This window comes from Rhagoletis zephyria, unplaced genomic scaffold (genome assembly GCF_001687245.7).
Source record: "Rhagoletis zephyria isolate East Lansing unplaced genomic scaffold, Rhagoletis_zephyria_1.1 Rzeph_scaffold_06196, whole genome shotgun sequence".
Taxonomy (NCBI): domain Eukaryota; kingdom Metazoa; phylum Arthropoda; class Insecta; order Diptera; family Tephritidae; genus Rhagoletis; species Rhagoletis zephyria.
Window position 1 is genome coordinate 1 of NW_016163279.1, and position 12293 is coordinate 12293.

At 33.9% G+C, this 12293-nt stretch overlaps 1 protein-coding gene across 1 annotated transcript; it reads right to left on the reverse strand.

The window, feature by feature from the left end:
- Window positions 1-1144: 1144 nt before the first annotated feature.
- LOC108372950 (beta-glucosidase 10-like) lies at window positions 1145-5515 on the reverse strand. The gene is made up of 5 exons (XM_017628777.1): window positions 5399-5515; window positions 4983-5277; window positions 4385-4921; window positions 1601-1704; window positions 1145-1492 (listed from the first exon to the last, which is right to left on the reverse strand). Exons 1-5 carry the CDS (start codon window positions 5428-5430, stop codon window positions 1363-1365), a joined length of 1098 nt encoding a protein of 365 aa, XP_017484266.1. The 5' UTR covers window positions 5431-5515; the 3' UTR covers window positions 1145-1362.
- Window positions 5516-12293: the final 6778 nt, after the last annotated feature.

The window sequence follows — 12293 nt, forward strand, 5'->3', positions numbered from 1 at the left end:
AAGACAACATTATGAAATGGGTGAGCTAGACAAGGACAAGAAGGCACTTTCGGTTCGCTAACTTTTCTGTGGTTTCTTGAATCTTTAGAGTTTTTGAGTTTCTTTGCTAGTCGGTGTTGGCTAAGCCAATGGTGTCTCATATCAAAACACCTCCTTTTTTGGCTGCTTCAAACAGAGATAGACTACCAGCGTTTACTTTTTAGGGGATTGGCCTTGTGCAAAGTGGCAAGACACAACTCAGAACAACAGAATAGGTGCGTGCGACAAGTCAAAAATTTGTAATAGTTTTCCAAATTTTTACTGGATGGCGTTCGATAACGACAAAAAATTATCCAACACACAAAAAATTGAGAGAGCAAGCGTTCATTTTGATACAAGAGAAACGTTCATTTTGTACTGGCAAAATTTTTGTCAGCAAAAATTATCCAACACGAAAACATATGATCACAAAACATTTGGTTGCAATTTTTGTAAACAAACAAAATTGCATTTTCCGAGTTTTGGTATTTATATGCTTTTTGGCTGCCTGCTATGTGACTTTATGATAGCGCCAACTAGTTTTTACTTCTAGAAATGTTCCTGGCGAACATTGAACGTTCACTTTCCTTTTTTCTCTATGGAGGCAACATGAATTTCAGTTTGTTTACAAATAAAACATAAACAAAGTCAGCTGGTGTGTCTTCTTCTTCCGGTTTTTGCAAGTAATGGCTAATTTCCTGTTCGTTAACTTTTTTGCTTTTTCATCTCTTTGGGAGAGAATTTTCGCTTACTCTATTGATTTTGATTGTTGGCTAATTTTGTTATCGAACGCAGCTAATATGTACAAGGGTTAAATATTATGTACAAAAGGCAAACTCGACTCATTTAACTACTGAAATCTCACCACAAATCGTTTATTAGGAAACAGTTCCTTTTGCTGAACAGCTTACATGCGAGTTTGTATATTTACATACTAAATAAAAGTTAAGCACAATTTCAAATTCAGTCAGAAACTTTATTTAACATTTAGATATGTAGCCATGTAGATATACGTACATACTTACATACATATCCATCTGTATTAAAGAACATATTTTTTCACTTTATCGCCTTGCAGTTTACTTCAAATACGCCCCACTAAATTAGATTTGACTTTACTAACGACTAAATTTGACTACTTTCGTCAACGAATATGTGTATGTACATACATACATACAAACACATGTATGCAAAAAGGTACATATTTATTTATAATCAAATAACAAAGCGCCACTTAGTTTTCAATAATCGTATCCTAGTGCTTGCATATATGTACAAACATATCTACATATGTAATTTAAATATTGCTTTTGTATAAATAAATATTCATGTAGCACCAGCTTTTCACACGTAATTGTCGCCTGATGATATTTCCCGACTTTCAATGACACTCCTGTAGTAATGCGCCGAATTTTTGGCAACACGTTCTTTATTCTCACTTGTCATGTTCAGGTAATAGAGACCAAACTTTTCACTGCAACGAAAATGAACGTTTATTGTTGATTTAAGGTGTCGCTAGCACGCAATCGCAAAGCGCGAAAGTGTTGAAAGAGGGAAAAACTAAAATTAAGCATTTACTTACGTAAATCCCTTATTCCACTCGAAATTATCGATTAAACTCCAATGGGAGTAGTGTGTAACGTTGCACCCATCGTTGATTGCATTCAGGACAGCCCGTAAATGTGTCTGCAAAATATAAAATAAATCTAGGGTCTACACTAGGGTGCCGCATGACGAAAATTTGCCGCTTTTCCAAGCAGATAATAAAATATGGAATTTTAGCTCCCAATAAAATATTTTGTTTCAATTCGGCACTAATCGTAAGCTGAAGCACATTGAAAATCCTTCTGAAACTCGCATTATTTTATTTTTATTTTTTAGCTGGAACACTTCTAACATCAAATAACCCTATAGACGAGTGTTTCAATAAAAGATCAGCATCAAAATAAAAAAAAAAACTGTTCACCTCTTCAAAATAACGACATTTTTAAGCTTTTCAGTATAGTTTTCGTGGAAATTTTATCAACTCGGCCGTATATTAACCAAATTTCGAGGTAAAACGGAAAAGGTTTTTTAGTTCAAACTAATGATAGTTTTTAGTTTTGGCTTCTTTTAAATGCATTTTTTAAAGTGTTTGATAACTTTAAAATCTTTGGGCTGATTTTCAGTTTCGCATTGTTTTTTTTTTGTTGAAACATCCTAGGATTTTTCGGCAAAACAAAGAAATGTCTGAAGTTTTTGGGGCTTGAGTGGTTTAATTAAAAAAATCGCTGATACTGTGAGAATGAAAAGTAAATACCAAAGAACTGATGGCAGAATTTTTGAAAAAAACTTTTACATTTACATGTTCCCATTATTTAGACTATTTTCTCGGGAAACATTTTGCGATATACATAAATTAGAGTTGTGATAAACGCGACGTTTGCATGCAGTTTTAAGGAAAGGTTGGAGTTATAAAATTCGCTGGAGAAGGAGAATCGCTTTTCTTTGTATTGATTGTGAGGCAGCCTAGTGTATGCAGAGCTGGGTCGTAATGATTCCTTTAGGAATTAAATTACTCCCAATTTTAAGGAATTTCATATTGTAATTGGAATAAATTACGTGCTAGTAATGTAATTTTTTCCAATTCCTTTGAAAGGAATTGAAAATGTAATTGATTTTTTTTTCAGTTCCATTACCTGGAATTGCAAGAGTACTTTAGTTTTTTCAATTACTCAAGGAATTGTAAAAGTAATCGAGAAACTGAAAGTTCATTCACGAATGCAAAATGTGCATTTTTATAGATACGCAGGGATTAGTTCAAGAGAACAGCAGCGCCCAAGGCAGCAACAGTCCGGACTGTTCTTCACTGAAAGGCGAGCATGAAAGAATTCGGGCGGGTTATGCCTGTTTTGACATTTACGGGTCTCATCTGCCGCGAAGCGCGTTCGCGGTAGGATCTGGAAAATTTAACTAGGGTAACTGACAGTTTAAGCTATGCAGCTTTTTTTAAAATTCCAATTAGTAATACTACTTAGTATAAGTTATTTATTCTAGGCAGTTAGCAACCAAGAAATTTAACAACAATCAATCAACAGTAAAATTTTTTTTATACATTTTTCGATTACTTTTTAAATTACTTTGAGGAATGGAATTCGAAAAAAATCAATTACATTTTCAATTCCTTTCAAAATGATATTGTGTGCAACTCCTGTTTATTTATTTTAAATAATTTTAATTTCAAATATAGTTAGATTTATACCAGAAACCACAGAAATCAAAATTTCAAAAATTGCACAAAGTTCACAAAAACGAATCTAACATCAAAAAATTGTCATCAAAATGTCAAATCCTTTATACAGAATGGCCCGTAGTCATAGTCAAAATAAAGTCGACTTTAAAGTTAGTTNAAAAAGCTGCAACTAACTTTAAAGTCGACTTTATTTTGACTATGACTACGGGCCGATGTTTAGAAAATTTTCGAGTATGCAGTTTTATAGAACATTCAATTTTATTATAAAAAAAGTGCAAGTTTCAAGCCACTTAAAATTACCGTTGCTTTTATGGAATTTTTTTGTCAAGGGTGTTCAGCATTTTCTTCAATGTAAAGTATGAACAAAATCTATTTTTATAACAAAGAAAATGCGCAACATCCTCGACAAAAAATTCTAAAAAATCAGCAGTAATTTTTAGTGACTTAAAACTTGCACTTTAACTTTACTAAATTTGAACGGCAACAAAACTGAATACTAGAAAAATTTCTACAAATTCTAAATAAAAAGTTGGAAATTTTGATGCAAATTTTTTGAAGTTTCATTCATTTCTGTGAGCTTTGTGCAATTTTCGGATTTTTTTTTCTCTGGTTTCTGTTATATGTAGATCGAACTATATTTTATCTGAAACAATATCATTTTGAATTTTGATGTTATTATTTTGACCGCTGCCGTATGCAGATGTGCATAATAAATATACATGCACAAAAGTAGATTATAGGCGGCATACACGGTGCGTCTGACTCGCGAGTCATTTATGTACGTGTTGACTCGCCTTCGACTACACACAGTTGAATCATTCAGAGACATTCCAGGAGTCATGGCGGTGTAACTAACAGATATTTATTTTTGCAAACACATTCAAACCGACTCACGAGTCAGACGCACTGTGTATGCCGCCTATTAATAATGGTGAACATATACGCACAAACATTTTTACGTATGTCTATTCAATGTACATCGTACATTAGTGCGGATCGGTCCCCATACAAAAAAAAAAGTTTTTCCAGTCCACCCCTAGGATTATAGATATTTTGAAGGCGATCCCAAAAAAAAATTTTTTTTTTTGCCACGCCCCCCCGATGGGCTATTTCCTTTTTTTGACATTACGTCGCCATTTTAAGTCCGATTTTAATGAGCCGTACACCTTTGTTCATGGCTTGGNTTGGGGTATAATAAAACCGGCTGCTAATGGTAATGCCCACTTTGCCTCGTTGCGAGTGGAAATATTTGGCTCTGTAAAGGCGATAAGCAGATGCGTGAGCCCGCAAAGTATTGTCCATACATAAGTAGTCTGCCACTCCCGGTGCATGGATCATTGGTGGGTAATTCGCATTGCCATAGCCTGGTACACAGTAGTCAAAGGGTTCATTGAATGTAATCCACTTCTTGACGCGATCACCAAAAGTTTCAAACAGAAAATCTGCATAGGAGCGGAAGTACTTAATGACAATATCATTGGTAAAGCCACCGAATTTTGACAGCTCTTCGGGCGTATCATAGTGGAACATTGTCACCATCGGCTCGATGTGGTTCTCCAATAACTTGTCGATAACCATGTTGTAGTAGTCAATTGCCTTTTGATTTTTCACCGAAGTATCTGCGTAGGGAAGCACTCTACACCATGATATAGAAAACCGATAGAAATTGACCTTAAACATAAGACTTATTTAGCGTGAGAGCTTTCATTTAATTCGACGCATTTTTTTGCACCTTAAGTTCTTTGAGTGCAACCAAATCCTGTTCGAAGCGATGATAAGATTCAGCGGCGTTATCTCCGTTTGAATGATCGGCTATTCGTTCTGGATGCGTGTGAGTGTATATATCCCAAATGGAGGGCGCCTTACTGTCTTCGTTCCATGCACCCTCGATTTGATAGGCGGCTGTCGCCACCCCAAAGGAAAAATTCTTAGGAAATTGCTTGTTGCTTGTTGATGGCTGAATTTGGTTTCTGATCCATTCATTTACGCACTCCACGTCGGCAAAAGATATGCAAGAAAGTATCAGACTGGAATGTAGGTATACAAAAATATGTATGTACATACATATATGTATTATTTACTCGTATACATATGTATGTATATATAAATTAAAAGAAGTGCATCCACAAATAGCCGACTAGAAATTACCATAGTATAAAGACGAGATGATGATTCCCCATTTCAGCTGCAATTATCAATACGTGCAGAAGCAATTGAAGCTGTGTGGTTGGTTTGGGTTGAATGATTGTACTGTTTAATAAGAGTGCAGGCGCTGATAAGAAATTGTTTGAATATTCAGTGTTGTCGCATTAATTCATTTAAGCGCAAAAATGCCTATGGGACAGGCCAACTTGTGGGACTGTGCAAACTCGTGCGATATGGTGCCTGAAAGTTAAAATTGGGGTGCTGTGAGCACTGCTAAAGAAAATTACAATATTTTTTCATAAAGAATAAAGTGTAACTTACTGCTGAATGTCAGAGCCGTTATAGTCTAAAGCTTGAAGCAAGCTACCAAAAGTAGACTTTCAGTGATTAAACCAAGGGGGTTCATTAAAAATACTAGCTTAAGTTTTAGGTGCGTATGTACTCGTTCCCCTCTGCTACATCTCCGTAAAAAGTTTAAATATTTTTGGAGATTTTAGTTTTTGAAATCAACTTTAAACATTTGGAATTTGCATTTATTGTGTATCACAGTCACTTGACATACCAATTATATTACAAATGTGTATCATCACTACTAGGATACCATAAAAAATTTGATAATTTTCCATTCTGGTTTGTTTCTTAAGTCTTTTGATTCGACTCAACAAAAAAATCCACAAGGTAATATAGGTAGGCCTTCTCAAGTGAAGCCATTCTAAAAAAATTCCCAATGAGGTTACTTCCATACATATACATATGAGTGATGTCGACGCTCATTTCCGCTCGTGAAATAGAAAGTCAATTTTCGGTAACACATGCTTTGCTTTCACTAGTTGTATTCTTTATTAATAGAATGACCTCTAGCTTAACTTAGGGAGGTCATCAGCCATGTCTTCACATACAGATCTACCAGTCTGTCTTTTGTCTGACTGAGCCACTTCCCTAAATTCTCATTTACGTACTTCCAGCTCCGCGAGAGAGATTTTTCTAATTTGAAGATAAAAAACTTTAAAACAAAGTGCTGATTCGTCACTTATATACAGGGTTCAGTAAAATTCGTTTTCAAATAGTTAAAATTAATTAATTTCATTTGTATTTGCGATCTGTGAACGAATTTTATAACAACCATTTGTTTTTGTTGTTGTTGGGGCTCTAAAGCAGAGATTACACGATTTGTATATTTGAACAGATTTTTACCTACTTTTCGCCCTTACAGAGTGCTGTTATTTGGAAAGTTTTTATTGAGCTGATCTGATTCTCGATACAAATTTCTAGACAATACCACTCTATGGCCGGATATGGATGGAAATAGGCGCCCCTTAATATGAGACCAGTGTATCTCAGTAACCTATTCATCAATATCATAAAGTTCTATTCCCACCCAGTAACAAAACACATTACATGATCCTTGTATTATGACAACACTGAGTATATGACAAATACGGTAGGTACTTAAGACAAGAGTCATGGGATGCGTTTTGCCATCAGCGTGGGAATATGGCTGTTGGTCTTACTCAGAAGGATATAGACAATTTTTAGACAAATAAATTGAACAAAATCATGCCTACATATTTAACGGTAAAATGTAAAAAAAAAAACATAAGCCATGAATGCGAACCTCATTGTTTATAATAAAAAAAAAGAAAAACAAATTTTTTGTTCACATTGAAAATCTTCACTTGTCAGCAGTGTGCGAACTTAGTTTTTTTTTTTGCGGTGGAATTGAGAAAAAATGCGGTATATTCGAGTAAAACGCGGTAGATTTCAATTTATTCAACGAAACAATATACGTACATATTTGTGCTCGTCAAATTAAGTAACCTAAATCGAGATAGGCCATAATATTTTAAAGATTGACTAGCTATCTTAATAGAAACGTCATAAAAATATCAAATTTTTCAAAGGAAACTGAATACTTTTTAATTCAAAGTAAAATCATCTAAAGTCACTTAAGCTACTTTAACTGATGGGCACCGATATGTACATATGTACATATCGCTCACCCATGTAGATCCAAGTGCGACCAACTCAAAAAATGTTGACCATTTTTTTTTACATAAATCAATCCAAAGAAATTACCTTCAATGTATGAAAGTATTTTTTTCTTCAAGGTTATATATATACTACGTTTATATTATATTATTTTATGTGAAATTTTTTTTTAATTTTCGTTTAAAAAAATGTCGCCTACGTTATTATGGCGGTAAGGGCTCGATAAAGTATTTAAAAAAAAAAATCATGACGTGCAGTTAATTATGCGTAATATGAGGGAGTATTTTATAAAAAATTTAAATTTTGGATAAACAAAAGGAAAATAGACAAAACTGGCCGAATTAAGACACTTATTTTATTTCTGACACCAGTATTATGAACTTCTTTCAACCAGAAAATAAATTTTTTTATTTAATTTTTTTTTGCATCGAGCTTTTTTCGACATACCTTAAATTGCTTTATCAGATATGAGCACACTAAATGCATATAAATTTAATGACTGTCTTTTGTTTTGTTACTTATGAAATAATTTTCACTTTAAATTAAAAGTACGTTTCAAACCCATTTACTTATTATTTATTATATGGTAGGAGAGCTTCTCAAACCATATTGATGCAATTTTTTCATGTTGAGTCGTTGAAAAATAATAAATATCTAAATCCCGGGACTGATCCCTGATACCTGTTTTTGTATTAATTGCGTCGCATCTGTACGATCCACTAGCAATTATATTTCCCAATCTGAATTTTGAGTTAGCTCACTTTAAATCTAGGTGTGCGATATGTATGTACGTAATACTTACATATAGTACTTATAAATACTAAACATTCAACAATTTTTTTCTTTGACTGGCAAGCTTTTAAAATTATAACATGAACTTAGGAATTAACCTTTTTACTATTTTGTGCATTTATAGATGCACCGCCAAACGTACTCGGAACTATGACCTATAACTAACATTTCTGCCAAAGTTTGTTTTAACTTTATTCGATGTTGCTAAAAAGTTCAGTACTTTACTTAGGGTTTACACCGGACAATATTGTCAAGACAATTATGTCAAAATGATGTGTTGTAAACACGGCGAATTACATACTACAACAAACACATCATTTTGACATAATTGTCTTGACAATATTGTCCGGTGTAAACCCTAAGTAAAACAAAAGGAAACAAAAGTTTTTTTTTTAATTTTCGGGCTTGTTTCGGGTAAATGAGCGTAAGTACGGAATACTCTCACAAAATTGCATAAACTGCCCTAAACCAGTGTTGCCAGATATTCTCTGCTAAATTACCCACGGAAATCGGGAAAAAATCCTTCAATTACCCACATATTAAAAATTTACCCCACAAATTTCCCAAAAAATTCAAAACATATTTTTCAGTAGTAAAAAAAGCAACATTCATATACTTAGTTACCTTACTGCCATACCTAAACAAACACGTTAGCGTTGTCTGGCTGTCAAAAAATTCTCCTGTCCATACAATTTGTATGAAGCATACCGAAACAACGCGGCGTCAACGCTGAGCGGTTGGAAAATCCAATTTTGACAGAGCGTTAGGTATTGAAGTTGGCTGCAGGAAACGGCGAAACTGTCATTTTCGTGTTACACACAAACAAACCTATGCTTATTGTTGGTGTTACTTCTGCATTTGACGTAGCGTTGATGCTTTTGTTTAGGTATGGCACTTCGGCGCTAACGCTAGGCGTCAGAAACCGCTCCACCCAACGCAAAAATACAAATACGAAATGCAAAGGTCGGTATATTACACACCAAAGGCCTTAAAGAATTCTTACCGTTATTTTATATACATACATGTACTACTTAACATTTCATCAGATAATTTGTTCTGGTTTTTACATTAAAAACCCAGATACAATTGGAAAGATTCTTTCTTACTCAGCGCTTGAATTGGTTAAACTAAGAAAAATTTCAAAATTACCCTTATAATTTTTATATTAACATACATAACTTTACTCCACATCACAACTTCAGAACGATTAATTTCGAAAGAGTGTCGACAATTCTTGAATTTTGGTCAATTATGGATTGATAACTGTGTTAAATACTTTGAATACATGAGCAAACTATTAAGCAAATAAAAATTCCTCAAACCCCTTACCCACAATCTGGCATCACTTCAAAAAATTATCGATCAAAGAAACACAGCTATTGTCCGGTTGTTCAATAGGTTTGTTCGTCGAAAATCCAGCAAGAATTATCCAACACTCAAAATATCAGAGAGTAAGAAAAAATTCTCTCAAATTCTCTCTCATGTTGAGAAACTTGCAAATTTCTGCACGAACGCAAATTTGCAGGAATTTGCAAGTTTCCCTGCCAGCTGGCGTCCACGGTTGCATTTCAAACATAAAAAATTTTTATAGAATTTTTAAAATTCTTTCGGATGGCCAAAAACAGGATATACATGTATATTTCTTGTTGTTCTGACTTTCTTTAACATACATTTCAATTTCTTCATCGTACTAGCTGTCGGGTTTCTTAAATCGACTCTGGTTGCAATTGCATTCCGATTGCGAATACCATTTTTTTCAGCCGAATTAAGTTCAAATCATTGGAATTAACTAAATTAATTATATCAACAATTATTTACTTCCTTTTTTCATAAAAAAATCGCTCGTGTTTATAAATTTTTAAATTTAACGAACTAATTTATTCAAATTATTGTAGACAAAAATGCAACCATGCGCCACAACCACATGTTTTTCGTGTTTGCAAATTCTTGCTGGCAAAATTTTTTCCAGCAAGAATTTGCAACTTCTCTCCAAGAGAACTGTCACTTTGCTCTCACAATTTTTGAGTGTTGGATAATTTTTTGGTCTGCACGAACGCGATTTGGGCAAAAATCGTGATAATTCGTACAAATTCGTACAAATTTTTTGCTCGACGAACAAACCTAATAGCTTTACTTCTTAACAGATAATCATCACAACTTATCACTAATTTCTGCTGGAAAGCGTTTCTTAACCCAAAAAACTAGCAGAAACTAGCAGCTCTCTCTCGTTCTTACGCTCTTATTTTTTTGGCTCTCCTGCTAATTTCTGCTAGTAAAATTTTTACTATCTGCTTGAAAAGAAAAGAAACAAAGCCAATATCTGGTTATCACTTCTTGCCGGTTAAACATCATTATTGACGTTTTCGACATAATGCATATAACATGTGATCGATAAAGTAGTCGTTGTATTTAACCGGAGCTTTGAACCTGAGACACACGGAATTATAGTCGACATCTTTACCTACTCGGCTACGGCAGTCAAAAGCTTTTTTCAAGGCACATTAAACATGTAGTATCAGTAGAGCAAAAACAACATTTGCGTGTATTTTGTTATTGCTTCTGGTATCGAAAATGTCAACAACTGTTCTGAATTTTTTCTTCTAAATCAAAGCGTGCCATGTGAAATACAAAAAATTATAAAAAATAAAAAATTGAAATTGGAAAAAATAAAAATTGATGCAACTTTCTTTCCTAGTAAATTTGTTTGCTTCTCGAAGCATTGATCCATCCTTTGCAAGGCCCAGTAATCAGCGGTCGTGCTGCCGAGTTGGGCGAACGTTCCAAAAGCTGCTATTCAATCGCTTGTTTTGTATGGAAAAAGGTTTCACAAGCAAATGGATTTTAACAACTTATAATTTTCGTGAGAAAAAATTAAAAATATTTGACATTTTCGAGACCAAATAATTTGAAAATAAATCAAATCAGCTGCTCTACTGATACTACCTGTTCAATGTACCTTGGCTTTTTTGCTTTTAAATTCATATTTTTCATATGTGACAATTAAATCAGTTCCACTCATGTGGAAATCGTACAAAAAATTTATCAAGAAAACACAGAATTGAGCGGTAAATGTGCACATATTTATTGGTTAAAATTTTAACGACTAAAATTCTTCCTCTTCGTCTGTTAGTTTGACAGTTTTCACAAACTCGCCCGGAAAAATAGTCCGAGCGACTTCAGGCTGGTGAGCAGTGTTGCCGTTTTGTTCCATATACTTCAAAAGTGATACGTGTTTGTGCATATTTTTGGAAGATACTTTATTTTTTCGCTCATTTCGCGAGATACTTAAATTTTTCGCGTAGTAAAAATTTTGATACATGAAAATGCGTTTTGGGGTCCAATAAGCGTAAAAAAATGCTCTAAAAGAACTATGTATAAAGAACTGACTTCATTAATTTTTAATTTACTTTACTCGCCTCAGATTTAAAACTGATCCAATATGAAAAGACAAATAGAATTTCATTACATGTCATTAATTATGGAGAAAAAAAAACCACTATTTTTCAATAGCACAAAAAAATCTTCTTTTACGGTTAAACTATACTTCTAGGGTATAAAGAATAATGCATATATCGTCAAACGCGTATTTTGATGCTTATGTGCAGAAAATTACTTCAATTTCAAACTGTTACTAAATTAAAAGCGTTTGGCATTATTCACCAAGGACTTCCCCTTTTCACTCTAAAGGCAACATTGTTCGATGTTCATTGCCTCAATGAATCTGCCCTTCTGCGTTAATCAGCTGTTAATAGGAATGCAAATTTTGAGCAGTAACACCGATAAATCGATGTTTCGATGCAACGGAGAAAAGAACATCGAGGCTAAAATACATCGCCAGAGAAACATCGATATATCGATGGTTTCCGATGTTTTGCAATTTGTTCATTTCTAGTTAAATTTAAAGCAATTTTGAAACTTTAATAATTATGAATGTATTTTCCTGTATTTTATTATCCTTTCTATAATAATAATAATAGATTGGCGCTTACACATATGTTAGTGTTTGGCCGAGCTTCTCCTCCGATTTGTGGCGTGCGCCTTGATGTTGTCACACAAAGCGGAGGGACCTACAGTTTTACGCCGACTCCGAACGGCGATTGTATTTTTGTGAGAAGCT